Source organism: Ambystoma mexicanum, chromosome 4p, assembly GCF_040938575.1.
Source record: "Ambystoma mexicanum isolate Mex_15411 chromosome 4p, UKY_AmexF1_1, whole genome shotgun sequence".
Classification (NCBI taxonomy): Eukaryota; Metazoa; Chordata; class Amphibia; order Caudata; family Ambystomatidae; genus Ambystoma; species Ambystoma mexicanum.
The window spans coordinates 798,252,926-798,280,575 of NC_090927.1; the positions used below are offsets into that span (position 1 = coordinate 798,252,926).

The 27,650-nt window shown below is 45.7% G+C and overlaps 1 protein-coding gene across 13 annotated transcripts in view; it reads right to left on the reverse strand.

Moving 5' to 3' along the window:
* The window catches only part of SNX14 (sorting nexin 14), a 2,214,134-nt gene that overhangs the window by 415,697 nt on the left and 1,770,787 nt on the right, over positions 1-27,650 (reverse strand). For all 13 annotated transcript variants that reach the window (XM_069606348.1, XM_069606351.1, XM_069606342.1 and 10 more), the window contains one exon: positions 24,005-24,045. In XM_069606348.1, the coding sequence (XP_069462449.1) occupies positions 24,005-24,045 (41 nt within the window). The remainder of the gene's footprint in view (positions 1-24,004; positions 24,046-27,650) is intronic.

Below are 27,650 nucleotides of genomic sequence, written 5' to 3' on the forward strand. Positions count from 1 at the left end.
AAAACTCAAATGCTGTCCTTTAGAAAAGCAAGGGGCAAGACATCAGGCTATATTGGTAAGGTTGGGGGAGACTCCTTTGAAATTGGTTGAGTCTGTGTGATATTTGGGTTTTAATATTTCTGCCCTGGGGAGCAAGGGCGAGGAAACACTGTTTGGCTGTGGCGAGTGGAGGTCTGTGCTTACCCTCCAAGCCTCTACCAGTGAGTTTCCTGTGTTTTCCTGTGTTCCAGTTTGTGGTACCTTCAGGTGTGCTTTTAAAACTCCCAGTGAGTCAGCCCATAAAAGGCCGCCTCCTACGCCCTTGCGGCGTAAGCCCTGAGGAGCAAGGGCGAGGAGACACTGTTTGGCTGTGGCGAGTGGAGGTCTATGCTTACCCTCCAAACCTCTACCAGTGAGTTTCCTGTGTTTTCCTGTGTTCCAGTTTGTGGTACCTGGAAGTGCGTGTGCCTTTAAGACTCCCAGTGAGTCAGCCCATAAAAGGCTGCCTCCTACGCCCTTGCGGCGTAAGCCCTGAGGAGCAAGGAGCGAGTGGCGTTCAGCGCCAGTGAGGAGTTTACACTCCAATGAGGACTGGCGAAATGGATCCCATTATGTCATCACCAAGGACCAGAGCCCAAATAAAACGCTCCGGTAGGCAAGATGAGCGGATGGTAAAACGCTCCAGACAACAACATGTGAGCCACTACTTTTCGTGTGCCTCTGTAACCAAGGACTTATACACACCTGAGACGAAAGGCGAGTGAGTCAACAGGAACTGTGGTATTTGTCCTAGATGACTCATTACCTCAGGTAACCCCCGGTATGGATCCCAATGGCAAGACACTGCAACCGTGCTCTTCAATGCCCTACCTGCCCCCAATAGCCCCCTGCATGTTCGATGCTGCTGCTACGGTCGGACTTAGTGTGGAGGCGGGTGACCGCCCGCTGGTGGAGCTAGTGGAGCTGGATGGTGCAGGGGCGGCCGGGTCGCATGGAGGCGAGGGGCCCTCGAGGGCCTCTGTCCAGTCTTTGCGATCCATGGCATGTGCGGCAGCCCCTCGTTCCCCAATGGCGACTGGGTCTGTTGTCGCGGCGGATGACCCAGAAGGGCGGGACTTGAAGGCAACCTATTCGCGGGATGCCAGCGAAGGAGTCGCCGTGGTGCGGGTGAGGCTGGATCTGGTGGGCGGTGGTTCGGATGGACGTGTGGTGAGTCGTCCTCAGCCCCGGACCGCGGACCGTGCAATCGATCCCGCGGGTGGAGACGATGGCCAAAGAGCTCCAAAGGGAAGAGTGTGAGGTAAGCAACAAAGCTTATTTGGCATCAAGTCCAGTTGCTCTCACTTCAGAAAAGTTTTATGAGCTGCAACAACATGACTTTGGATGTTTGTACAGTCCCAAACGGATTGACCCTCAATGACCATGTAGCAACCAGTCGGGAGTTATCTGCACTGCTAAGCGGCGCTTGGCAGGTTGATGAATTAGTGGGTTTCTCTTATCCCGATAGAAGAAATTCGTTGGAAGTTGTATCAATTGTCTTACAAAATATAATTGAGATAAACAAAGTACACTTTTAAACAGATTAAAGTGCCCATTCCTGAACATGATGTGATGACAAAAATGTCTCTGAAAAGAAATTGTATGTCCACTGGGGATTCATCCCTAGCATCTGTTGGAAATGTGCTGGAATCACAGAAAAGGTTGGTATCTTATTCCACTGTAAATCGTTGCTCGAGTGTTTGCCGGCCAAAAAAATTGCTTCAGCACTTAAACACCAACGATACATCAGACAAGACGTCATCTAGGGACTCATCCTTTTTGGATCACCCTTTCCCTAAAGTTCGAAGAGCATGTACGGCCACGGGTCATGCGGTACATGCAACTGATGTACCAAGAAATGATAAGGGTGCTTGTGTCGCCCCATGTGCGCATGTGCCTATAAATGATTTGCAAGTGTCCTTGACTTCTGCAATGGGAATCTCACTGGCACCCTTTACGAAACTTTATGAGGCGATAAATGACAACATGAAGGATGTAACTACATTAGTTGCCTTAATGAACTCAAAACTACTGCATTTAGAGGAACTGCACAGTGTGCATTGTAACAAACAAGACGAAATAACACAAACTGTTGGCAGCCCTCGCCTCTGCAAATGATCTAAAACGCAATGACACGATCGACAAAAAGCTTTTTGCTGAAGTGGTAAAGGAGGCACTGGCCCTCTTCCGCAAATCCCATATGGGAACAGGAGGATGTGAGCAGTCTGGATCTTTAAACACTCCTCATATACCATCAATTGAGCCTCTGCTGGAGCCGATGGTATTGTCTCTCTTGCCACCTAGTGCAGCGGTAGCAGAGGAGGAAGCAGTAAAAGTTCAGCCAACTCTACCCATACGCAACCGTGGCCAGATGACCAGTGTCCTGGAAAGCACTCTATCGGCACCCAAACGCCCTACTGAGCCCGAAGTAGAAGTACAAATCTGTCCCTGGCAGTTGATTTGTCAGGACCCCTAAGCACCGGGAACGTACCCTGTGAGATTATCATACTGGAAACCCTAGCAGAAACTTCATTTAACATGGCTTTGCTCCAATCTAGAAGCTTAGCAAACCTTGCACACCTGGATGTTCAAACTGTGACCGGTTCGGTCCCTCAAACATCAGTTCCCGAAGTGGTCACTGTCAATAAAGCTGTGGTTGTTGACGTTGCAAAGTCAGTTTGTTTCCCATTTATAGTGGCTCTGAAGTTGCCGAACTAAAAATGCGGAAATTAAGAAACTACAACCACTGCAAGCTAAGAAGCAAAAAAAACTGCCAGGGCGAAAGAAGAATCATCAAAGAGGAGCCCGTAAATTTTTAAGAAATATTAACATGCTACAGATTGTCGATAAAGCAATCAATACACAGTTGCAATCACGTGCAACAACAAAGGAAAGTAACAAGCTGCCTGTTGTTCCAACGGTCAGCTCTCTTCAAGAGGGAGCTGTCATGAGCACTGCTCCCGAGAAGCCAAGTCAAGCCCAGCATCCCCGGAAGCAGGCTCACGACCCTCGTCCCCGGCTCCAGCAAACCCCTATTGGGGCCCTTTGGACCATGTCCTGGCGCCTCTGGCGCCAGGCTCATAAGGAACCTCAGTCCCGGCGCCAGGGGCGCCGGGCTCATAATTCTTGCAAAGGTGCTTGGGTGGACCTACCTGTAGCAGACCATGCTGCATACTCACCTTTGCAAATGCTGGCAGGATGAAGTCCCCAGCCTTCTGCTGGGAGGAACTATTCCCTGAACTGGGACTACTTTCTTACCTGGGTGGGGCTGGTGCCACTCCTTAGCTCTGGAACACAGGAACTCTTTTACCTGGGCGAGGCTGAGGAAGAAGACATCCAATCACTCCAACACTATTTAAACCACACCCGATTGGGAAAACGTGCTTCGCGTTATTCTGCATCTGCAGCAGGATGCTCACCGAGTCAGCTCCAGCATTCCAGTGACATCTCCAGCTTCAGCTCAGCAACCTGTGGAAGAAAGACACGAGAACTATACTTACCATCCAGGAATTCAGACACCTGCAGAATCTACAAGCAAAAGAAACATAAGGTTAGCAAATTGCAACACGTTCGCAGCCGCGCTCGCTTACCAGATCCATCTGTGCTTTCACGGATTCTTCGCGGCCTTCTCTTCAGCAGCCTAACGGCACCTGTAAAGACAAAGAACATTGTTAAGTAGGAATCGGGTGAAGGCGGCCGCATTTACTTTTCTTACCTGCTTTTGGGCGCGTACTACGATCTCTTCAACCGCAGCAGCCCGGCACCTGAAAACAAGAAAAGACATTATTTAAGTGCCATTAAAGACTGCAAGAAAGCCTAACACTTACGTGTTTCCCCACGTGCATCCGCGACTGGGAAAACGCCCGCAAGGTCCCGACACCTGCAAATAAGAAAAGAACATTGTTAGAGGTGCTATAATAAGGTCACAGATCATTATACTCACGTACTTCGCACGTGCAACGGCAACAGACGAACAACGCCCGCAACATCTCAAGACCTGAAAACAGAAAACAAGGGACATTATTGAGGTGTCATTGAAATTCCCATACCTACGTACAACCGCACGTGTCGTGCTCTCAGTGACCACGCCCTCAGCATCCAGGCACCTGAAAAAGACAATGCAAAGACTTCATTAAAGGTGCCCATCTCTTCAAGACTATAAACTCTTTATACCTACTGGCATCCGCTCGTGCAGTAACGGCGGCATCACCTTTTGGCATCTCAGCACCTGTGTCACTTCTAAGGCCACAAAAGACTTTGAGGACCTCCAGTGACGTAACTGGAACCCACGCACCCCTGCATAAGTCGCAGGATGGAGAGCCCAGCATTTATACGCCTAAGGTGAGAGCTCACCAGGACATTGGACTTTCGGAGAGTTGGCGATTAGTGAGGAGGAAGTCCAGCCAAACGGTCATTAACCCTTTCTTCTTCCGCCTGCAGAAACCTTACCCTGCAAGCCAGACGGTCAATAAGAGGAAGCCCAGTCCAGAGAGTCATCCGAGCTCTACGCTTCTCAATTGAAGAGACTATAACAGTTCAGCCAGGACCAGCGCCTCCGTGGGAATCAGGTGAGCGTTACAGGAGCATGCCAGACTGACGATGCCTCAAAGGCAGACCAAGATGAGCTTATGGAACTGTCTGTTTATGAGGACTTTGACTGCAGAGAAAGCATACCAGCTACGAGACAAGCCGATGAGTCTAACATGACAGGAGCAACGGCTTTGCCCAAAACACAGAGGGAGGCTAACCCCGCAAGGGGTTAAGAAGACGTTTGGATGGATGCTGAAAAGAATCAGCCCCTTAATATACGTGATCAACAAAACAAATCTGCAGTTCCTAATGGGGGCAGAACCTGTTCCATAATCCTGATTGCTGTAACACCAGCTAAAAGGGACTCTGCCTGTGAGCGCTGTGTTTTCTACTCTGCAGAAAAAAAGAGAGCGGTTAACGGCTAATCTACAAATGAAGCAACCGGAAATTTGGAGGGCAAGCCATTTGCCCAATAATGCCCCCAGCTTGGAAAGAGACAGTATCGATCCAAGTTCTGCAACTCTGCCCACTGTTTCATCTGACTCACAGAAAGAGTAGAATCAACAGCTGAATGTATCGGGTAAGAGGCAGAAAAGTAGTAAGGGGCACGAGACAGTCCGACCTTTGGATTACACCTTGCTGGTCAAATTGATGTTGGAGAGGTTAGAGTCACGCGACAAGTTAATTTTGAATCGAATAAATGTATTAAGATTGCTTCATCACATTCCACGTCTACGAGCACTGGGTTCCAGGACATAAAAATTGTCGAATTCCCTGATGAAACTTGCAATGACAAGGTGGTTCTGCACGTTGAATCCAACATAATTGCAAACACAATCATTGAAGCCGGGGAAGACATTTTGTCTTTGGGATTTGACATTTTTAAAATAATGGATAATGCATGCAATACAATTCCAGAGAACGAGTCTACAATATTGGCAGTTTCAGCCACACAGGAGACCAAATTAGGCACACCAGCGATGAAACAGCAAATCTCTCTGGTGGTCCAGACGCCAACAGTTCAGAACTTAATGAGTGAGCCTGTACAACAAGCTGGGCCAATTCCATCTGACACTCATAGGGTTACGTTTGTCGAGCCGGCTTCTGTTCTGAGATCCAGTCCAATGGACAAAATTCGTATCACCATAAACAATTGCAGATCAGTGGACGACAGTGCGTCTGTTTTGTTAAGCAGTCCTATATCTAAGGAAAACAATCGCGACTGGAAATGGCTCGCGAAAGTGTTGAATGACAAACCCCGAAGCTAATGCCCGATGGATAGAGCCGTGCAAGTTTGCACTTTTGCCTCATGGAACACGTGTGGCTTTCTCCACTTGCTAAATAATGACTGGCTACAAGATTCTCAGCTAGTTTGTCTCCAGGAAACATGGATGAGTGAGATTCCGGTTACCTCAGATTTTGAATGTGTCCTGAATCCGGCAAATTAGGCAGAGAAGGGCCGGCCGACGGCGGGCCTTCTAACTATGATCAAGCGCTCTTCAGGCTATCGCCTAATAAAATCTACCAACTACACGCCGTACATTCAAGTCTCAGAGATAGGTAAGATCAATCTCCTGAAAAACGATGTAGATGTGATTCAGGTGATAAACCTGTATTGGAATCACTGTTGTACAGGGACTTACCCTTTCATTGACCAAGTAACAATGATTATCGAGAACTTGCTTGAATCGAAAAAGGGGGACGGAATAATAGTATGCAGTGATTTGAATATCGATCTTTTCAAGTCCAGAAACCAGACAAAGAGCAACTAGCGAAAGACTGGTCAGAAGAACTAAATGCACAAGGCCCATCAATGTTAAATGGCTGTACTCAAGGCGATATCCCGGCGAAGTCAACATGGCAACGTGATGACCAATTTTCAACTATTGACTACAACTTTACATCTGACTCTCTGCATGCGGCGTAAAATCTTTGAAAGTTCCTGTCATGAAGAATAGTGATCACGAAATGCTGCAATTGAAATTTCTAGCATCCGAAATTGACCCAGGTCGAAAATGGTCAACGAAGGTTCAGGTCGAGGCGAATCGACTAAGACCGAGGCTGAGGCTGGATGAACATGAGGTGTCTCATCTCTGTAATCAATTTAAGACCAAACCTAAGGAGGTTGAATATGCCTCATTATTATCCCAATTTAAAGCAAAAAAACACAGGTTTAAAACCATTGTCGTTTCGAAAGACTCATTGTTTCGATCTGAAGGTGATGCAGCGTAAGGGGGTGATGCGTGCCGAGATTCGTAGAAATAATCAAGGGCCACCGGGTGAAAGACTGTCAAGAAACCGAGTGTCTAAACAATCCTATAAGAACTGGATAAAGAGCCACAAATACCTTCTGCAACAGCAAGACGCTGAGGCCATGTTGAAGACCCTAAAAAATAAGAACAGTGGGGAGTTTTGGCGAATTATAAATAATATGGAAACGCGGCAGAGTGCTTTACAAGATTGCCTGGTGACAGAGCTGGAGTGGGTGTCTCATTTCAAGACATTACACAGTAAAAACAAGGTCAGCACTTTAACATCAGTGCAGGAGGTAACACCGTGGGACCTAACATTCTTGAAAGAAGAAATTCGAGACATCATTACGAAAGCTAAAAACTCCAGGGCACCCGGACCCGATGGGCTGACGAATTTCACCATCAAACAGTTCCCTGATCTCTGGGCGGATTTGTGCTTCGATTTATTCGAGAGAATTAATCTTCACCAACAGACGCCCGCTTCATGGAAAACTGGGATAATTGTCCCAGTTTTTAAGAAAGGCGACAGAACCTCCCCTAAAAATTATCGACCTGTGGCATTGCTGGATGTTTTGGGAAAGATGTATGCCTCTGTGCTCCAAATAAAACTGATCAATTGGGCCCAATTAGCAAATTGAGTTGATGAAAGACAAGCGGGTTTTGTGAAAAACGTCGGATTCTCTCTGAACTTGCTAATCTTGAATCTTCTGAAGATGGAAGCATTACGCACGAACACAAAAGTATATCTTGCTTTTGTTGACTTCTCATGTGCATTCAACATGATTGATCGGGAGCTACTCTGGCAAAAGCTGAGCATGTGGGGTTGCCCGGCTGGACTGTTAGAGGCTTTCAAAGAATTGCACACGGACACTTCAATCACAAAATGCTTAGATCAAATAGGTAACCTGTCTACCACGATTAAGACGCACAAGCAGGTGAAACAGGGTTGCCCGCTGGCAGCTGCAATCTTCAGTCTTTTTATTTCAGACATTGGTGCTGCAATAAATTTAGTGCGAGCATTTCCACCTAAACTCCATCTGTCACATGTCAGTTGGATACTTTACATGGATGATTTGGTCATCTTGGATGTAACCCCGATTGGCTTACAACGCAAACTTGAGGCCGTCCAAAATTATGTGACCCTGAACAAGCTGAAAATGAATGCAGCTAAAAGCGAAATCTTGGTGTTCAACAATTTAAGTGCTTTACAACATGCAAAAGTTCCAAAGTTTGTATGGAAGCTAGGCCACGATTCTTTACGCATTTCAAAAAGTGTAAAGTACCTGGGCATGACGCTGAATTCCAGCATTTGTGATGGCCCATGGATTCTAGAGTCAAAGAGAAAATGTGGTCAATTGGCATGTCAGGCTCTACTTTTGCACAGAAGGTTCAGAAAATTCTCAATGCGACCTTTGAGAATTTTTTACGAACATAACGTGTCGCCTATTCTAATGTATGGAGCAGAGACCGCCTTGGTCTGCTCGTACAATCACTGGGCATCGTTAGAGAATACTTTCTGGTTTAAAGCCTTAAGTTTACCAATTGGCATACCGACTGAGTGTATAAGATACGAATTGGCTCTAATTTCTTTGCACGCTCTGATCAGTTGGAATTTTCTGGCACTATTTCGAAAATCACAAGCGAGTGAGAAAATCTTTCAATTCCAAATTCTTCATGCTGTTCCCTCTAATAGAACGGACATTGTCTCTCTGTGGGCAAAATGCTGTGAAAAGCTATTACTTGAGTACGATATCAGCGTGGAAACTCTTCACTTCAATCCCACGGCAGCGAAATTGAAGATCTGGCGAGCCGACTGGGAGTCCACGTGTACTAAGAGATCTTCTGCTAGAGTGATGGAAAATTCATCCGTTGAGGCAAAAGGTTTCAATGTCCTACAAAAATACTTACATTTGTTTCCGAATCCCAAAGCATGAAGCCTTTTCATGCTGTTTAGCTTAAATGCTCTGAAAACCAAAGAGCGGACTAGTACATGGGTATGTAATGTAGGCTTGAACCTTTTTTGCCGACTTTGTGACAGCGAAGTTGAATCACTCAAACATTTGGTGTTGTTCTGCCAGAAACTGAAAGACACGTGATCAATTCATTTGGGAAGATGGAGCGAAGAACATCCTTCTTTGTGTGCGGAAGAATGGTGGTTGTTAATGTGTAATGGCATGGACATGAAACTAATAATGCCTCTAACATCCTTTTTAGCTATAACTGAAGCCAGGTTAAACTTGTGTGAGCAATTTCAGTGTGATTAAATTTAAGTGGAGGGAAGAAAGACATTTACCATTGGGTGGCTGCAATATCATTGAATGATGGGATGGGAGGGCTATTCGTTGTGTTTTCTGTTGTGTGTTTTGTGTAATATTTTAAAGGTTTGAATTGAAACCAATAACATTTTTTTAAAAAAAAAATATATCTCTGCCTACCCTGGCTCTAAGGTTTCAATCGAATCTATCTTACATAAGGCAAAATTGTTAGAAGCACAGGTGGTCAGGATCGACCGAAAGTTTGGTAAATTTTTTCTGAAGCCTGCTCTGATATTTTATGAGAGGAAAATTATACCTAAACTAATTTATGGCCAGAGAGAGTGAGCGATTCACTGAATTGCATCGAGGGCCGTATTTGGAGAAGACTGCTAGGTATGCCAAATGCAATCCCAATCTCTGCAATTCGGTTCGAATTGGGTGTTGTATCAATGTGGGCTCGGGTACAGTGGGCCTGTATATCGCTGTACTCAAAAATTAAAACTGGAGCGCCAAACACATTGTACCACCTACTAGACAGAAACCTAGATTACTTGAGCACATTGATTTCCTTAGGGACTGATCAGAGGCCATTTTAGAAAAGATTGCAATGTCTACTGAGACCTTGATCTGCAATCCCATGTCTGTAAAGCGTGCATTATTCAATCTTGATTGGTGGGAAACTGTAGATACATTTCATTCTTGTCCTTCATTGGTGCATTTGAATCATGAACATCGAGCCCATGGATCTTCCACGAAGGTTATTCTACAATTTCCAGATAGATTATATCGAGGTATTGTCCTTAGAGCTAGATGGAATGTCCTTCCTACTAGAGACATCTTGAACAGAAGAGGGGTGATCCCTGCAGATCTTGCTAGATGCAGGTTCTACCTGGCCAATGAGGAGTCTTTAAAACATTTGGTTATGGAATGTGTGATCCTCCACCCACTTAGGGTAAAATATCTCGAACCTCTAAAAATCAACTACATTATGTTTGAGGATGAGTGGGCATGGAAAAGATGCTTGAATATCCAAACCACTCATGAGGGCATGGCCCTATCTGGATTTATTAAAAGCTTAAATTTATAATTACAAAGAGCTATCTTTGTTATCCTGTCAGGAATATGAAATTGTTAAAGCAATGTTTGAGCACAATGGATATTATATGTTATATCTTGTTCTCTTTTTCTGCATATCGGCTAAACTCCATTCTGCCCGTATAGATTTTAGAGTTGTTTGTGTATAATGTGAAAAATATCTTTCTTTTTTTGTCCTTTTTTAAATGATTGTTTTGATGTTTTGTAAAGGTGTGAATAAACCATGTACAAATAAAAAAAAATGCAGGATGCCATGAGCCAAGTCGTAGGCCTGGAGATTTTGGCCATTTTGGAATTTGGAAACCATCTGAAGAATGTCTTGAGCCCTCGACTTGGGAGGCGAGCCCTTTCCCAAGGATGTGTCTAATACAGCCCCCCTATGCACTGGAGCTGTTGGGAAGGTGTCATTTGTGACTTCTTGAAATTGAGGGAAAAACCCAGTCTGGAGGAAGTGGCAGGTGACTGTCAGATGATTCAGGGCTTGCTCGGCAGAACGCGCCCTGATCAACCAATCGTCCAGGTAGGGGTAAACGTAAATCCCCCCTCTCCTGAGGTGCGCTGCCACCACTGCCATCAACTTGGTGAAGACCCTCGGGGCGGAGGTGAACCCAAATGGTAGGACTCGAAAATGATAATGCGAGCTGCCAACTGCAAACCTCAGGTATTTTCTGTGCTTGAGATGGATTGGCACATGAAAATAAGCATCCTGAAGGGCCAATGACATCAACCAATCCTGAAGTTGAAGGGCCTGAAGGATCTGAGAAAGAGTAACCATCTTGAACTTGTCCTTCCTGAGGAGCTTATTCAAGCCTCTTAAGTCCAAGATGGATCTCTGTCCTCCGTCCTTTTTGAGGATCAAAAAATATGAGTACCACCATCCCTTGTTCCTCTGCGCTACAGGTACTGGTTATATAGCACCTTTCTCTAGCAGGGTTAAAACTTCCTACTGTAGGAGCGGGCCTGGAAGCTTCAAAGAGTCTCCCCAGTGGATTGCTTTGAGGTTGCATTAGAAAAGGAAGGCAGTAGCCTTGTGCTATTATTTCCAGAGCCCAAACATCTGAACTAATGGCTCGCCATTCTTGCAGATGCTGTGACAGCTTGCCTCCTACAGGTGTCTTGTGATGCAAGTCCTCAAAGTGGTTTTGTGGCAGTTTCTGCAGCTGCTGATGGTAAAGAGGCTGCAGCTGGGGCTGACTTAGCACGTTTACCTCGTCCACCACAAGTGGTTTTTCTCTGGCCTCTTTGACTGGCCATTCCTCTCGCCTTTCCATATGAGGAGTAATAATAATAGGATCGTCCCCTCCAAGATTGTCCTGATGCACGAAAAGGCTGAGGTTGCCTAATAGCAGCTCCTAAAGATTTGGCTGCTGCTTTCAAAGTCTGCAACCTCTCAAGGCTCTCGTCGGCCTTGTTGCCGAAAAGGTGAGACCTGTCAAAAGGCATGTTCAAAAAACGATTTTGCACGTCTGGTGCAAAACCCGACTTTCGCAACCACGCAATTACTGCGTATTACTGTGCTAGTGGCCGTGGACCTGCTCACGCTATCTGCAGTGTCCAATCCAGACTGAAATGATTCCTGCATGGCCTCCTTTCCATCTCTAACGATGGCTAGGAATCCTTCTCTTTCTTCCCCTTCTGGTATGTGCTCCGCCGCCATTGCAATGCACTCCCACAGAGTGTACGAAAATTTTGCCAAGGCACATGTGGAGTTGGTCGATTTGAATGCCATAGTCACAGCTGAAAATACCTTGCGTGCCCAACCATCCACACGCTTGTCGTCCCTATCCGGAGGGATGGAAGGGTACGCCACCAGGAGTAGGGTGTCTGGACAGATATCCGGGGTCGCTAATGGAAGGGCGGTATTTTGAAGTGAGGGACTTATTCACAGGAGGAATTGAGTCTGGGGCGCCCAATTTTTGCCCACCCTATTTTGTAAGGCTACAGGGAAGGGTAAAATCGGATCTTCGGTGGGGCCATGATCCAATATGTCAATCAGGCCATTCTGGATGAACTGAGTTGGTGGTCTAGACCATCCTAAATAATCCACCACCTTTGTCTTCAGTTGTCTGTATGAGGGACTGGCTTGTTCCCCTGGTTCTGGTCTGCCAACTTCTGTCTCAGGTGATGTATCAACTCCACTTGCGTTATACAAGGTTTCCAATAAATCCCTCATTCTACTTTCCTCAGAAATTAGACATTCTGTGACATTAGGAGTTCCATACTCTAGGCCAAAAGGAACATCCTCCTCCTCAGACCTTTCTTGTTCTTCAAAAATTGAAGTCAAGGATTTAAAATATTCTTTCCTTGGTAGAGGTTTATAAATGTTTTCTGGAGGAACTGTTACAGTGGAGGCTGAAGGTTTTGTAGTCTTTGCAGCTTTTTCTTTTGCTGCTATTTTGTCAGTTTCTGGCTGAACTGGAGCTTTTGGCACCGAGGGCTTTGGGGTCGACGTCGACAAAGGCGTTGATGGCATCGACGAAATAGCAGTCGTCGACGGAGCTGGCTTTGAGGGCGTCGAGGCGCTCTTCGAAGGCTCGTCCTTCGAGGTGTGTCGGGTTCCGGGCGGCGTCAATGACCTTGAGTAGTCGACTCGACCGATCTTTATCACTCGGGGTCCTGGAAGGTTCCCGATCTTTCCTCCTTCGATCACCCGGGCTCAAGGGCACGCGAGTGTCGGAACGGTAACGCTCTCGGCCGGCTTCTGAGGAAGGCACGGACCAAGGCTTAGTCTTTCATTTTAACTCTAAATGCTTCCCATTCTTCAGAGGAAGAATGTTTTGTGGGGCATTTCATTTTCTTGGGGGATTCGTCAGAAGACAAGGTGGAAGGGGACCGGTGCCCTCTCTTTTTAGACTTTTCCATCGAAGACGAAGAGTGGTGGGAACCACTTCGGGACCAAGACCTATGAGATTACTCCTCATGGGATCTCGACTCGACGCTTGAGGCTTTTCGGGTTTTCGACCTACCTCTAGCTTTCCTTTCCTCTCTCACAAGGCCTTGCCCGTCATTGCCTGATACTTGACGGGCAATACTTCGTACAGGCCTCCATGTCCTGGTTTTCGCTGAGGCACCACAGACATTCTCGGTGCGGGTCCGTGATGGACATTTTGGAACCGCAGGTTTTACATTTCTTGAACCCCGAACGCGGGATAGTCTCGGTCGGCGATGAGGACATCTCAATAGCTTCTTCACAATAACTGTGTCACAGAACTATCGAGGTGCGCTGAGTCTCCGAAGCAACACGTACTGTGGAAAAGTGAGGATGGCGAGGCGCGCACTCCAGTTCCCAGTCAAAATATACCTGTTGCAAAAATCCCAAAAATGTCCAAGTATTAACAGGGTTGAATCCCAAGTGCTGCAATTCAGTTATTCTTTAGATCGTCTCCACCAAGCACTTTCTTGTCACAATCAATCATCAGGGAGGCTGTGTTGCTTTTCAGATATTACCAATTTAGTTTCTCTTTCAGTCTCTAAGGACTCTGGTAGCTGTAGTGAGAAAAAAAAATTCAATTCAGGTGACCAGGAACCGACACGCCTTCTGGAGCACACATCTTTCCCAAAATTGGAGGAGGGGGAGAAAACCGTCATTATGGCTCTCCAAAAAACGGAACTGAGGCCAACGGGTGCCGCGCCTGCTACTTGTAGACCCAATGACGTCACCCTCGACGGAGGCCTTCGAGGGACTTCGACTCGACGACATTGACGCACAGCGCCCTCTGCCGAGAAAAAAATTCCGAAGCAGCTAAAGCTGGACTAATACATCTAAGATGAGGACACAATCCATTCAAAAGCAGGGTTTCTGAGTGATCACACAGAAAACCAGGCCCAAATCACTAAGTTGCAGGGGGTTTTAGTCCTCCATACTTCTTTATCATTGGTGGGATCCGCTGAGACTGTGGTCATTGCTTGGTTCTTTGCCTTGGACACGTTGCATTCAACAATCCGCCAAAAATCTGTTTGCCTTCCCGAGTCAACTTGGGTAGGCATTCTTCCCCCTATGTCGGCACTTCCAAGTAGGACTTCACCTTCATCCCTCCAGTGGATATGTTTGGAGGCTCCTGGGGTTGTGTTGATGGTCTAACCGCTGCCACTCTAGTCTGAGCTTCAACCCAGTCTCACTTTCTAGTCCTGGGGACATAGCACCCTGTTTTCTCTGACCTATGTAAGGCATTTAGTGCCCCCGATTCATTTCACCATCTCCTCTACTAATCTCTGTCTGGCTTCCGTCAGCTTCTGGGTCCAGGTCTCCCTGCTAGAGCTCGGAGTGTTAGTCTGGCCTCTTTACAACTGTGGTTCCCCATCAAAAGCAACCTCCTGTTCAAAGGATCTGGTCTGCCCTCCTTACCCTACTCTTGAACCTTTTCACCTGTCTGCTCCTACTCCTCTATCGTACTACACTTGAAGGCTGTCTTTTCCCCGACATCATTCGCTTTCTGAACCCTTTTATAATGAGGATAATAGGGTGATTTGCTGACCCGTTCTATCCATGGCTTCTGAGGTTCTGATTTGCCCTGGCCTTGTGGACTCACGTCCTCCCGATGTGGTTTGGCCTTGTTCAACAACCAGAGGATAAATGGATGGCTCAACATCATGTGTCAATTCACGTATCATGGTTATTCAGGTATCTCAAAAAACAACTGGAATTAGGGTATGTGACGATTCAATAGGTGTAGCTACTTCTCCCCAGGGGAGTGCCCCTTTCCATGAGGCTAGGCAGGTGAGGCCGCTACCCAAGAGTCCCCCTAGATGAGGTTTAAAGCAGGAACTCCCCACCTGGGGACAAGTACGACCACCTAGGTTACATGTCCTCAGTTGACATAACAGCCCAACATTTTATGGCCCCTTTTCCATCACCAACCCCTTTCTTGAGGATAAATATTCGTACTATTGTAACACCTTCAGTACAGCCCGGGTAGAAAAGACTAGGAAGAGGACGATCACAGAAGAAAAGTACTGGCACGAGGTGGCCCGAGGAGGTATAAAGATGCAAATGTCAAAAGGAACAAAGGACTTTCCGCCATGGAGGAGCTGACAACCAAAGTATAAGAAAAGGCAAAGGTCTATACAAACAGTCAAGCCCAGCTGGGTCAAGCCATCTCCAGAGTAGCAAGACGAGAGGAAGCTGCCAAACACAGGAGTCCAGAAGTGGTGAAGACCAGAGACTGAAGGATGCGAGCGGGAACCAGAGAGCATTTCCAGCAGGCTCGAAGGCAGCATATCCAAGGACCGGTGGAAGAAGTTGAGGCAGTGGAGTGACCTCCCCAAAGGAGGTGGACTGTGTGGTCCCACAGACACGCTGAGATTGCAGGGAGCCGACCGATGCAGGGACGCATCGAAACCTGACGTTAGTCCCTGGAAGAACCTGCACCATACAAGCAGCTCCCAACAGGAAGAGTCTCTGAGTCTCAGCTTCCAGCCATCAACGTGGAGGAGCCCGAAAGTGGGCCAAAAAGTGTTGTGGACCCTATAACGAATAGAGAGTGCATCCGAAGAGAACCTCCTCGCCTGAGTGGAGAGAGAGAAACCACGGACAACCAGAGAAGGGTTGGGGACCCCACAACAACTAAAGACTGCATCCAAGGAGTACTTCCTCATCTCAGTGGAGAGAAACCACTGACCACCAGAGAAGGGGCCGGGACCCTAAAATAGTTGAAAGAAGCAACAGAGGTGAACTTCCTCAACTAAGTGGTCAGAGGAAAACCACTGAACCCTGAATAAGGGCCGGGAACCCAAAGCAAAGTGTAATACAGCATAAGGGAAACTTTGCCCAATTCAGTGACCAGAGGGACATCACTAAAACTCATATAAAGTGTTGGGACACTGTAAAATCATGTGAACAGAGGCCATCGGAATTGATGAGCTGGATGGAGTTAAGAACATTACATGTCATACATCAAGAACCAGGCGAAGGGAGTCATTCCCCCTCATCAAAAGTGTGTGGACACTGTGATACATCCATAGACACCAGGTGAAGGGGGCATTCTCCTGGTAAAGAATCTGAAAGCTGAACTAATATAGAAGTCAATAAACGGTCAGGGGAGTCATTACCCCTGGCTTGTGCCTTTTTGAAAAGAGACCTTTTCTGAGTGTACGAGCAGAAGGGAAGCATTCTCCTGGTTGAAAATCTTTTGTGTTTGAACTGTACCAGGAAAAAGGAGACATTCTCTTGGACTTTTATCCACACTGAAAACAAGGAGATAGGAGTCATTCTCCTGGTGGAAGACTTTACCTTATTTACCTTTCTTAGGTTTAAGTGTAAGGGATAGAAGTAGGGTCTTGGACAAGGACAGTGAATATTATTTGACTGACATTATTACACTTCCTTACTATATGCTATACTATGCTTGAGGCAGGGCGACCCCTCAGAGTTAGGGATAGATATATTTTCTTTGTGGTATATAAAAATAAAAGTATATAGCCAAAACTATGCCACCTCTTGGTCTGTCACATACTTCTATACCCTTACAGCATAGGGGCAACACGCCAGCCTTGGAAACAGGAGGATGCCATGAAACATGGTTTGGATCACCATTCAAGCAGGAGTCCGACATGTAGCCCCATATAAATCATCAATAAGAATAATAACAATAAAAATGTCTTACTTGGGCTTTGCCATCTTACTGAGGAAGTCTTAAGGCCTATGGACCTTCGTCCTTGCTTCTGTTCCCTAAATTAGGCCGACCTCCTGGGAGGAAAACAGTTACTCTAGGATTCATGGTCTCCTACACTTCTTTTCTGACCATTGTGGAAGGTGTCAGCATCCGGAGTTCATCCACTTAGATGCTGCTACCAGCAGGTGGGGATATCTTGTTGCCTAAGTCTTCCGGCAGGTGCAGGCTCAGAGAATCACAAATATAGTAAGACCCCAGGGGTTGTTAGCCCCATCCTAGTAGTAGGGTTAGAATCTATTGACTGGTCTTCAATGTGTAGATTAGCACCTTCACCCTTGGCCCTCCACCACTGCACAATCCTCCTCAGGACAGAGTTTGGATGTGTTTCCTCTTGCTGTGTTTTTTAAAATGATTCCTCCTTCTTGATGCTCTCATCCTCAACTTTGTCTGTGCTTTCCCCCTTCACCTCCTCGTCACGCATGCAAATTCTCTTTGTCCTTTTCCTCCTTCCTTTTCTAGGCCTCCATCGCACCTCTGTCTGCCTTTTGCACCGCTGACATTTCTGACACCTCTGCTTTACTTTCCTGCCTGTCCACTTCCTTTACTTCTCCTTTTACCCCTTCCACCTTGTCCACTCTTCTCTCCAATGCCTAATCCTGAAAACTCAAGACTGCTATTTTAGAACTATTTGGCTTGCGGTTCCTGTCCCAGTAACTATTTGAAGGAAACCGCCACCTCCAGTGCACTAAATCATCAAAACGCACTACTTTTCTTTTCTAGATGGTGATATTCACAGAACTTTGCAAATGTGAATGAGCAGGGTCCATGGACTTCCTGCAGTATGGCGAATCCCGGGAATTCGTCCCCCCTCCCCATGAGGGAGTCACCCCCTTTGGGACTAGGGAGGTCGGCCCTCTAAGCTTAACACCTGCAAAGGAACAGTGCAGCTAGACCTCACTGGGGAGGACTCACCCCTTTGAGGACAGGTTAGCCTTAGACAGGGATATAAATGTTTCTCCCAATTCCCAAGACCCCAATATCTTTGTTGGCTACATGGTGGTTACACTATATGAGGACTTAAAAAGTCCTGTAAGAAAGACTGGCGTGGTTTCTGACCCTCCGTATGCACACTATTTGTTGGGAATGAAAGAACAGTGGGAAGTCCCACTCCAATGCAAAAGGAAGGATAAAGCACCAATCAGGATTGAAAAGAGACGGCTGACAACTGCAGAGTTGGAGAGATTCTGGGCCCTCCTCTTGGGAGGTGTGGCAGGAGAGGCAAAGTGCACGCTCGACCATGGTGGAGACCGCGGAATGCTGAGAGCCTTGCTGAACTAGGAGCTAGGATGGCCTGTCCAAGAGGAACCGCACAAAGCCGAAACCGACGAACATTCGGCGTGCCGAGCGGCCAGCACTGAAGTCACACCGACAGCCCACCGGCTGGCTCTGCCCAACTCAGAGCAGTGAGAACACGTCACAGAAGCAGAAACGCAGATGCCGAACTCCCCGATTTTCCTGAGCAGCACTTCCAAGAAAGCAGAGGTATACAGTTGATCTGGGGAACCGGGAGAGGGGAGGTGCCGAACAAGACCCCATGGTGGGGTGAGAGAAGGAGAACCCAAGGTAGGGTGAGCGAGACAAGATTACATGGCGGAAGGAGAGAACTCAGACCCCATGTAGGATGAAAGAAGGACAAGCCCAAGACGGGGTGAGCGAGACAAGACCTGAAAATGTGGTGAGAGAGACAAGACCTGAAAATGTGGTGAGAGAATCCAGGCATCAAAGCAGCACGAGAGGTACAGATCTGGCACTATATAGTCATGCGGGCCGAGAGAAGTGAAACCCCAAGGTATGGTGTGTGAGATAAGACCCCAAAGCGGGATGAAAGAACCCATATACCAAGGCAGGGTGAGAGATGAACACCCTAGCTGAGGTCAGAGCAATAAAACCCAAAGGAAGGGTAGAGATACCAGACCCTAAAATGTTGTGCAAGAAACCAAAAATCCAAGGTGGGCTACAAGCAATGAACTGCCTTGAGGGCGGGAACCCCCAGATCCTTCCTGGTACACGATACCCAGAACACTCTCCCAGAAAAGCTGAAGGGGGTCAGCGGCAGGACTAGAACCAGATAAAAGACGCATATCAGACTTGCCTGAACTATGCTGGAGAAAGAACAATTGAAAAGACTTTCTGACCACTGGATCAACTGTGCATTAAGGGTGATGAGCCCTAGGAAGGCAAACATACCTGCGAGGGAGTCAGAAACCAGCCACCATTCATGTGGAAGAGCCGAGGGCCTGAGTGTATCTCGGTTTGATTTTTATGCTTTGCCTTAAGTGGTAGGGACAGAATCTAGTTTAACGTAGGCTTTTTGACAGAGGACTTCCTTGTTTTGTAACAACTTTCCTGAAGAGCTCACTTTGACAATTACTTTTATAAATAGGGCCACAGTGTTCGACCTATGGCCAGCGTAGGTTTGCAGCTGGTAATAAAGGAAAGTCAGTCACAATGCCACATTGTCCACCCCCGGATTCTGATCAACCAGTGGGCAGTGCTTGCATTGTTACTCTACAATCTAGGTCTCACTGAGTAAAGCACACAATTCGTGGAAACCCAGGCTGGGGCAGAAGCAGCTTTTCTCCCAAACCAAGACTGTGCACCTTTATCAACATACGGACACTTGCCAGGCAGTTTTAGTGACTTCCAATTAGTGAGGATGGCTTCATAGATGAGGCTAAAGATGGGATGGGATGCCTGTGGGAACAACATTTCATTCCTCTGGGGCTTGCATGACCGAGGAGTTGAGGGTTACCAGCAGTCACGCCATCCCAGTCCCATTATCTAGCCTCCAGCTTGGGATGTCACACCTCACCTCCTTAATTCTAGGTGCAGGGAGTAGTACAATACTGACTTCAACCCTTTCGCAAGTCAACCATGTCAAAGGTCCAAGTCAGGCAGGGGAATCACGGTGGCATATCTTGCCGGTATTCTTCCTGCCTGGTTCACAGTGATCTGGCTCTCCCTGTGCATGTAAGTGTAAGTAGCGGTCCGTGTTTGCACACCAAACACAATCACTTAGAATCCTGTCTCTGTTCTTGCTGCCTCTGAGACCAGGTTCACCATCCATGAAGGGCTTTGACCGACAGATGTACTTGGAGCTGCCGCTCCAGTTACACACAAAGACTCACCAACCATGCACAGATTATTCGGCGAGAGGCTCTACATCTCACTAGCTGCATGTAAATTGCTGTGCATGGTTCTCTCAGATCTTCTTCCCCCTTCTCATCTTGGGGCCTTCTACACCAGCTACAGGGCACTCACTGAATATTGTGAAGGCGTCATGAAGCAAGGCACAGAAAACAGACTTAAAATTCAAAGTAAAATACTTTATTAAATCAAATGTCAGGATGGTAGAAGGCCTAACTTTCCCTATACTGAGGTGGGATTTCCCTACCTGAACAAAGCTAAGAAAGTCTGAGTCAAAGAGTTCAACTTAAAAGTCTGTCTGTGACCAAAATCTATACTCGCCCTCACAACTAAAGCTAACCAATGTGTAGGGATGTCAAAATTAAAAGAAATAGTATTCAATTTAAAGTGCTGAGCTTCTTTCCAGCTTGTAGCTTTCTTTCAGCTCACCTTCCCGAAGAATAAGAAAGTTCCACAAAGAAAATCACAAGATGACCTTGCTTCAGTTCAAGGTGATACAGTTCAAAACCAATCCCCGGGAGTTCCCTTCCCCAAGTTCCAAGCAACATAGTTCACAGAAAACAAGAGGCCTTGAGGCTTCGTTCTCAAGACCATAAATAAAAGTTCAGTTCAAGGGTGTTTTGCTCACTCCCACCTTCTTGTGATTCACTGTCACACTTGTGCCCTTTTCTGTAATTCGTTTTCACATGGGCATTTTAATTATTCACTTCATTTGCTTGGCACATGAAGGTTTTTATTCCATTCAACACGTATATGTAATGCTTAATTTCAGTGTTTCATTCAATTCAGTATTCGATAAGCATTCATCCCGCTTAACTTTAAAGTTCCATTTAGATCGGTATTCAATGTGCATTGGTTTCGCTGAATTTTAAAGATCCATTCGGTTCAGTATTCACTATGCATTTGTAGGAGCGCCCCGGTGGTCGAGCGTCCTTCCCGACACTCACCAGCTTGTGGCGTCTCCTTCCTGCGGTTCCCTATGCTTCTTCTTCACTGTAGAAGTCCGAAAACCCCCCTCTCAAGCTCTGCTCGCCGCGTGTCCCTCTCTGCACACTGGCAACCGAAATACTCCTTTCCGGACATGGACGGCGTCCTTCCTTCTTAGTGATCTCTTGCAGCTCCTGCTGCCAATCCATTGTCACGGAGGCTCCGGAACGTTCAATAGTTACAAGGCCCACTGGCCTTGTAATAGTTACAAGGCCCACTGGCTGTGCAAGTCTTCTGGGTAATTTACCGGGGTTCTGGGTCCTTGTCCGGTCCCACTGCGGCTGCCTCCTCTGAAGCAACATTCTCTGCTTGTCTCTCCCACACAGTACTCCCAGTTGCTCTCTGTTCTGCTCCACTAGTCTCTCTTTATACACTTGCAGCCCCTTGACAGGCTGCAGGTGTGGATCTCTAATGAGATTTGCCGGACCATAATTAAAGGGACATGCCTAACCCTTATAATCATCTTTCTCTTCCTAGTACTTAAGTGGTGAAAGGGTGTAGTGTTCATTACTCTTAGTTTTCTCTTGTTCGTCCCAGTACTGTCCAGTGTTGTATGTGGGGAAATGAGGGGAACAGATTTACAATATCCCATAAAGGTTGGGGAAGGGTTTGGTTGATTCTCAAAATGATAATGTGGGATACCATGTCTCTCCTAAGGGTACCACACTCACAGTTCCCAAGGACCCTCCACCCAGGTGATCCTCCCTCACTTCTCCAGCCCCAGGATCGGGACCTAAGAGTGGTGGCCCTTCCCTGGCCACCTGAGAAGAGGATCCAGGGGACCTAGGTGTGAGAATAACCAAGTTTCTCACAATATCTTGCAGAGGAACACGCATTCTTGCTCTTTGCTACCATCGGAGGGAATAATGAGGGTGCTCTGGGGGATTCCCCATTTACCACCTCAAGGTATTCCATTAAAAAGCAGGTTGCTCCCCCAAGGTCCGAGTGTCCCCTAATCTCTTCCTGCTGATGCAGGCGAAGTGACTTTATCAAGTCACCCACATACACATAGTCCTCCCTAGCAGTCAGTACCTATAGGATAGGTTTACAGTTGGTGAAGGGATATTGTAACGCCCTTCGATACCCTTGTTGAACCTCACAAACATCCGGCATGGCACTTGGGAGGATAACAGTATTTAATTTCTGCCTACAAAAAGCATTTGTTGTCTCTCTTGTACTGTTTATTTATCTGTATTGTTGATGTACAGCACAAGCAGCAAGTCAATGTTTTTCAATGTAATATCTTATGATTTCAGGATTCCCTGGGAGTGTACATAATCACACTGTGGAGTCTTTCTCAGGACCACAGGGAAAGGCAAGATCTGGAGACCAGGGATGGATGATAAACTTTTTCTTTCATCACGATCCACTCAGGCCATTAAGACTGCAACCAACAATCGGCTTATATGTTCTTAAAATCTCTTTACACCCAATGCAACCTCTAGTTAGTAAACTGCACACACCTCTAAAGGAATCTCATCATGAAAACGAATAATGTGATAGTAAACCTGAGAGGATTCCTCTTTCCGTACAGAGTTATCGGTTTTGAAGATATTTCATGAGCCGTGTCAGTCTACAGAGAGATATACATAGAAAAGAGCAGATAGACAATGCCAAGCTAGACGAAAAATGGTGTACTTTGCCTAGGTTATAGCCACAAAAGATGCATTTGTAGATAACAGGTGCTACAATTACCAATACCAATTATATTATCAAGCTCACTTAACCCTGACCTTAAAACTGACTTTCAGGTTAAATGCTGATTTATGCAGCAGGTTAATTACCCAAATGAGGTATCTCTCCAAATTTCTTGAGGCTGCATATATCTTCATACATTACTCTTGTGAGCATTTACTTAGCAATGCTATCATACTCATTGTACAAGGAAGTAAATGAAATAGCCCTGCTATCTCGCCTAGCATGCACATCAAATTTAATTTCCCTCTGTCCTTGCATCTTGGGCATACAAATCATGGTCCAGCATCAGGAAAAACATACATAGCTTGTGACTCATCAACCACCATCTTCTTCAAAAAAACACAATGCTGAAAGGTTCCATCATGTTTACAAAAGGCTGCGGAGCGACTGAAGTTTAAAAATGTATCTCAATTCAAAGTGCAACCTCTAAAAAAAGAATACAAGAATGCAAATGTATTGCATTATACAGACAAAAACCTGATGCAGCAAAACGTAATGCAAACTCCAGTTTCTAGAATATATGTTCCTTAAAAATTAGCAGAAACATAGAACAGTTTTCAGGAATTGACTCTCTTCATTTAAGAGTCGAATCCGAAGCAAGTGCTGGGGGCTGGCATCCATGTCATCCTCACAGCAACAGTAAATGTGATCGGGTTGTTATGCCCCTGTATCCTGACCAGTGGGAAGTTCATCCACATCAAAACACGAGAATCAATATTACATAATCAGACTGGGAAGGCCAAAGGCGTTTAATAGTGTAGTTTTCATTAGAGGGGAGGTCACACATTTATTTAAATTAAAGGTGCTGCTCTGTGTGAACGTGAGCAACACTTATGTAAAGTAAAGTGAAGTACTCCCATTTGCAGGTCAGAGAGTCTAAAGGTCCACTGAGATTTTCCTTGTGGGCTTGCAAAATGTGCAAGCATGGTAAAAGAGCATACTTGAATACAAGTAAGCTGGATCATCCTTTGGCATCTCTCAATGTGTTTTCTATTCAAACAAATGATAGATTTAAAGCAAAGACTCTTATGGAATTACATTTTGCTCTGTCTGCCTATCATGTTGATAAGCATCTTGGACCGTTGATAAATTATAACTTCATAAAACAATTTTGGGAAACACGAATATTAAAACAAAGAATAGTTCTAAAAACTCCAAGTGCCCTGCCTCTTTTTGTTGAGAAGTTGTTACTCAGCAGCTCCTTTTATTTTAACCTCATTACCTTACCCTCGACCCCTCCATCAACTGAAACTACTTTGAATGAAGAATCATCATAATTCCCAGTCAAGTCGTCCAACATGATGTCAATATAGAAAAATGCAACCAATATTTTGGTACCTCATCTACTCACCTCTTTCATTAGTTTTCCAGGAACAGACTTGATCATTTTTCCTGCAATTGAAATAGAAAGCTATTTTTTTTTTTAACAGACAACCAAATAAGTTAAGTGGCATCTCAAGTTACCAGGTGATAATTGTAGCACGATTTAACATTTTCTTCCACCCCTAAATTTATTTAGAACAATTGCAAAGTGCATCATCCCTTTAACCCTGTAGCAGTGTCATTTTTCGGTCATGGCTGGAACCTTCAGACAAGTGAGCTGTGTGGACCAGCTGCTGTATGTCTTTTTGAATAGTTAGTGGTTTTTTCAGAGCTTTTATGCAATAGCTACGAAATGAGTACTGGTCTTTCGTGGTTTACAAGTGTGCATTCTGGGTTTGCCCTTTTTAGCAACAACCCACTTCACTGTGGAATAAAGTCAGGTATTGCAATGTTCCTTTAAATCAAAGCCAACTTGCTGATTTGAACAGTGTAAACATTTAGATCTTTCATATACAATCATTCAACAATAGAATAGGAAAGACTGAAAATGCAGAATACGCAACACAGAACACCTTTTGTTCCCATAGTCAAAGAAATAGTTACACTTACCTTTAGGGATCCTTAACTTTAAATCTCCTTGAGCGGGTCACAGTAAAAAGAGACTATTCCACTTCTTTAGTGCTAGGAGTCACTATGAATTCTTAAGCAACTCATTGAGCCCATTGACAGCCCTCATTGCCGCCTCTGAGAGCTCTGGCCTCAAACGTTTGATCCCAAATGCCCATTTTAAACTAGGCATGATAGGTATCGTCTGCGCAAAAACAATTGACTGTGGCCATATAGCTGGCCATCTCCACTTTAGGTATCTGCCCCTTTAACTATAATGTTGTGGTCAGATGTGAAACTAACGGAGTAAGGATGCGTGGGGAACACAGGTTTGGTGGATTGGTGAGGCGGTGGAGTGGGCAGGTGGCTAGAGGCTCCCTGGATGTTGAGATATTGTGGGCCAAGTAGTGTATTTCTCAGCATCTGATCCCCATTCAAAAATGTTTTTAGTTTCAGCAATCATTTTAGGCATGAAAACATTGATAAACTTTGAAATACTTGGCAGCGTGTTCGGAAGTAGCCAGATCTTCTGCATGCCATATTTGGTGAACTTTAAAACATGTAAACCCACATTACAGGGGCAAACAAAGTGGTTACATGCTCTGTTTTTCAAGACTACTTTTCACTTCCTCTCTCTTTTACATATTGTGTCAATCACTTCCATGGCCTTCTAAAAGTAAATATCAGTGAAACCCTGCATGGTGGCTCGTTCAAGAAACAATGAGGTAGCTTTGAAGGAAATGCCAAAGGAAACACCCACAAGAAAGGGGCGATTTCCGAGTGGATTATTTTTTAGCAAACTATTGCAGGGAGCTTGGAGGTTACCCTACGTGTTAAGACATAAAGGCCTGTTTTTCCAGGTGCCAAGCAGATGACACTGTTGCAAACATTCAAGGAAGCAACTCAGACTTCTGTGTAAACATTTGTCACCAGTACTGCATGAAGTTTTTATCGGGCAGCTCCTGGGTAGAATCCAATACCAATTCCAACAACCAGACATTGCTCCTGATTGAGTGAATGATATACAGATTTGGCAACATATGGACATGGGAACTGCGGTGTGAGAATGAGTTGGCTCTGCTTGTCACTACCAGATGTGACCAATCTGTAGATGGTGCGTGGGAAGGAAACCTGAATCCACACATGAGAGAAGAAGGTGAATGTGTCAGCTGCCATTGATTTTTAGGCTCCTGAATATATATGTTATAGTGTTGTATTAAGTGCATGGTCACCCGAACGTATCATGGCACTAGAGAGGCAGAACAGTAGACCATCAGCCAGGCAGCGACAATGATCTAGATCAAGTATGTTTTAAAGCCTTTCTAAAGGCCCATTGGTTTGAGAGATTTTTTACTGCCAACAGGAGATTGTTCCATGATTGTGCAGCGGCCACCGAGAAAGCTCGACCTCCAATGCGTGAACTGTGATAAAATGGTACACATAGCAAATCTGCTGAGGCTGATCGCAGTCAGTGATTTGGAAGATAGCGGGTACATTTTGTCCTGAGGTATTCAGCCCCTTGATTGTGAAGTGCCCGATGTACAATGCACAGCGCCTTGACCTCAATGCACTGAGCCACAGGAAGTCAATGCAAAGATCGCAGGATTGGCGAAATATGAGCCCCACAGGGTGAACCCGTTACCATGCACGCAGCAAGATTTTGAAGTCGCTGAAGCCGCTGGAATATGTCCTTAGGTTGAGCCAAGTAAAGGGCATTGCAGTAGTCCAGGCAACTTAAAACCATAGCTGCAACCACAGGTGGAGGGCTGTTAGGGAGAATTCTCATTTCTGTGCAAATTCCCTTCAACCTTAGAGACCTTTTTTGCTGGACTTTAGGACTTTTTAATTTTAACCCTGGAGTGAGTGAGCCCTTTTTCTCACTCTCTCATGTGTTTTGACCTGATTTGGATTGTGTGTTTTTCACTGTTTTTGGAGTCTGACAAACTCCATAGGCATCTGCTTTTTCTATGGCGACACACAGCACCTTCAGTGCAGTGTCACAGAGAAATCCTTTAGATTTATCATAATGTTTAAATACCTTTTTTTGTGTGAACTACTGTTGCCAAGAATAGTAAAGTGAAATTTACTCTAATTACCTTTTCTCGTTGTGGGTTCAGCACACACCATCTTATGTCGAGTGCTGGGGGTTTACCTAGTAGCCCCTTATTCTACATTCTCATGTAATATTTTTTATGTTACCCTCACTGCTTTAAAAGGCTGGTGACAGCGGTTTAATTTTCCTACCATTGTGCTTTTCTACCGCAGGCTGAATCCTCAGTTGCAGTTTAGCATCCATGGGTGACCATTTTGTTAAAATGGCCCTTGTCGTCTTTTTTCGCCATTTTCTGTTTGTGAGGTCTTTCTTGGGTTTTGCTCTGCACGCTAAGCCAGGATTGAACCCTTTGTTCATTTTGCCTTTGGTGGGCTTCAGTCCTGAAACCACCTCTGGCTCCAGTGTGTCTGGAAACGCAGGATGTGAGGGAGGTACCCGAAACTCCCCTGTCCTTTGTATTGGCTGGCTGTCCTTACAGGACAGCCACCCTGATGTTTGAGTGACAGCCTAGGCTGTGCATGTATGGGAGAAACCTGCTTAAAAGGTGTGGGTTTTGGGACTAGAGGCAGAGTCGACCATTGGGAAGAACACCTGATGAAGAAACCGTGAACAAAACTTGCTGCATCCTCCTGGACCTTTGAATTGCTCGGTGAAGCCCTGCTGCTGTGCGGAAACCTTTCTGATCAACAAGAGAAGCTCCAGAAGGGACGACTTCTTCCCTTGGGTTAGTGGAACCAACTAACCCGAGACGAATTACACTGTGCCCATGCTCCCTTACTGGCTGTACTTCTTCCCTGCTGCAAGAACCTGTTAAGTGACTTCAATTCAGCACTCCAAATAAGTCAATGCCTAGTCTGGGATGCCCAAGGGAAGCCCTTATTTATATATTTTTATGACAAGTTCATAGATCTGGATGATAAACCCTTGTATAACGCCGATCTCTTTGAATCCCCCTGACCTCACTGAGCCAAGAAGTAGGTTTGTTTTGCAAATTAAAAGATTTATTTGAAAATTA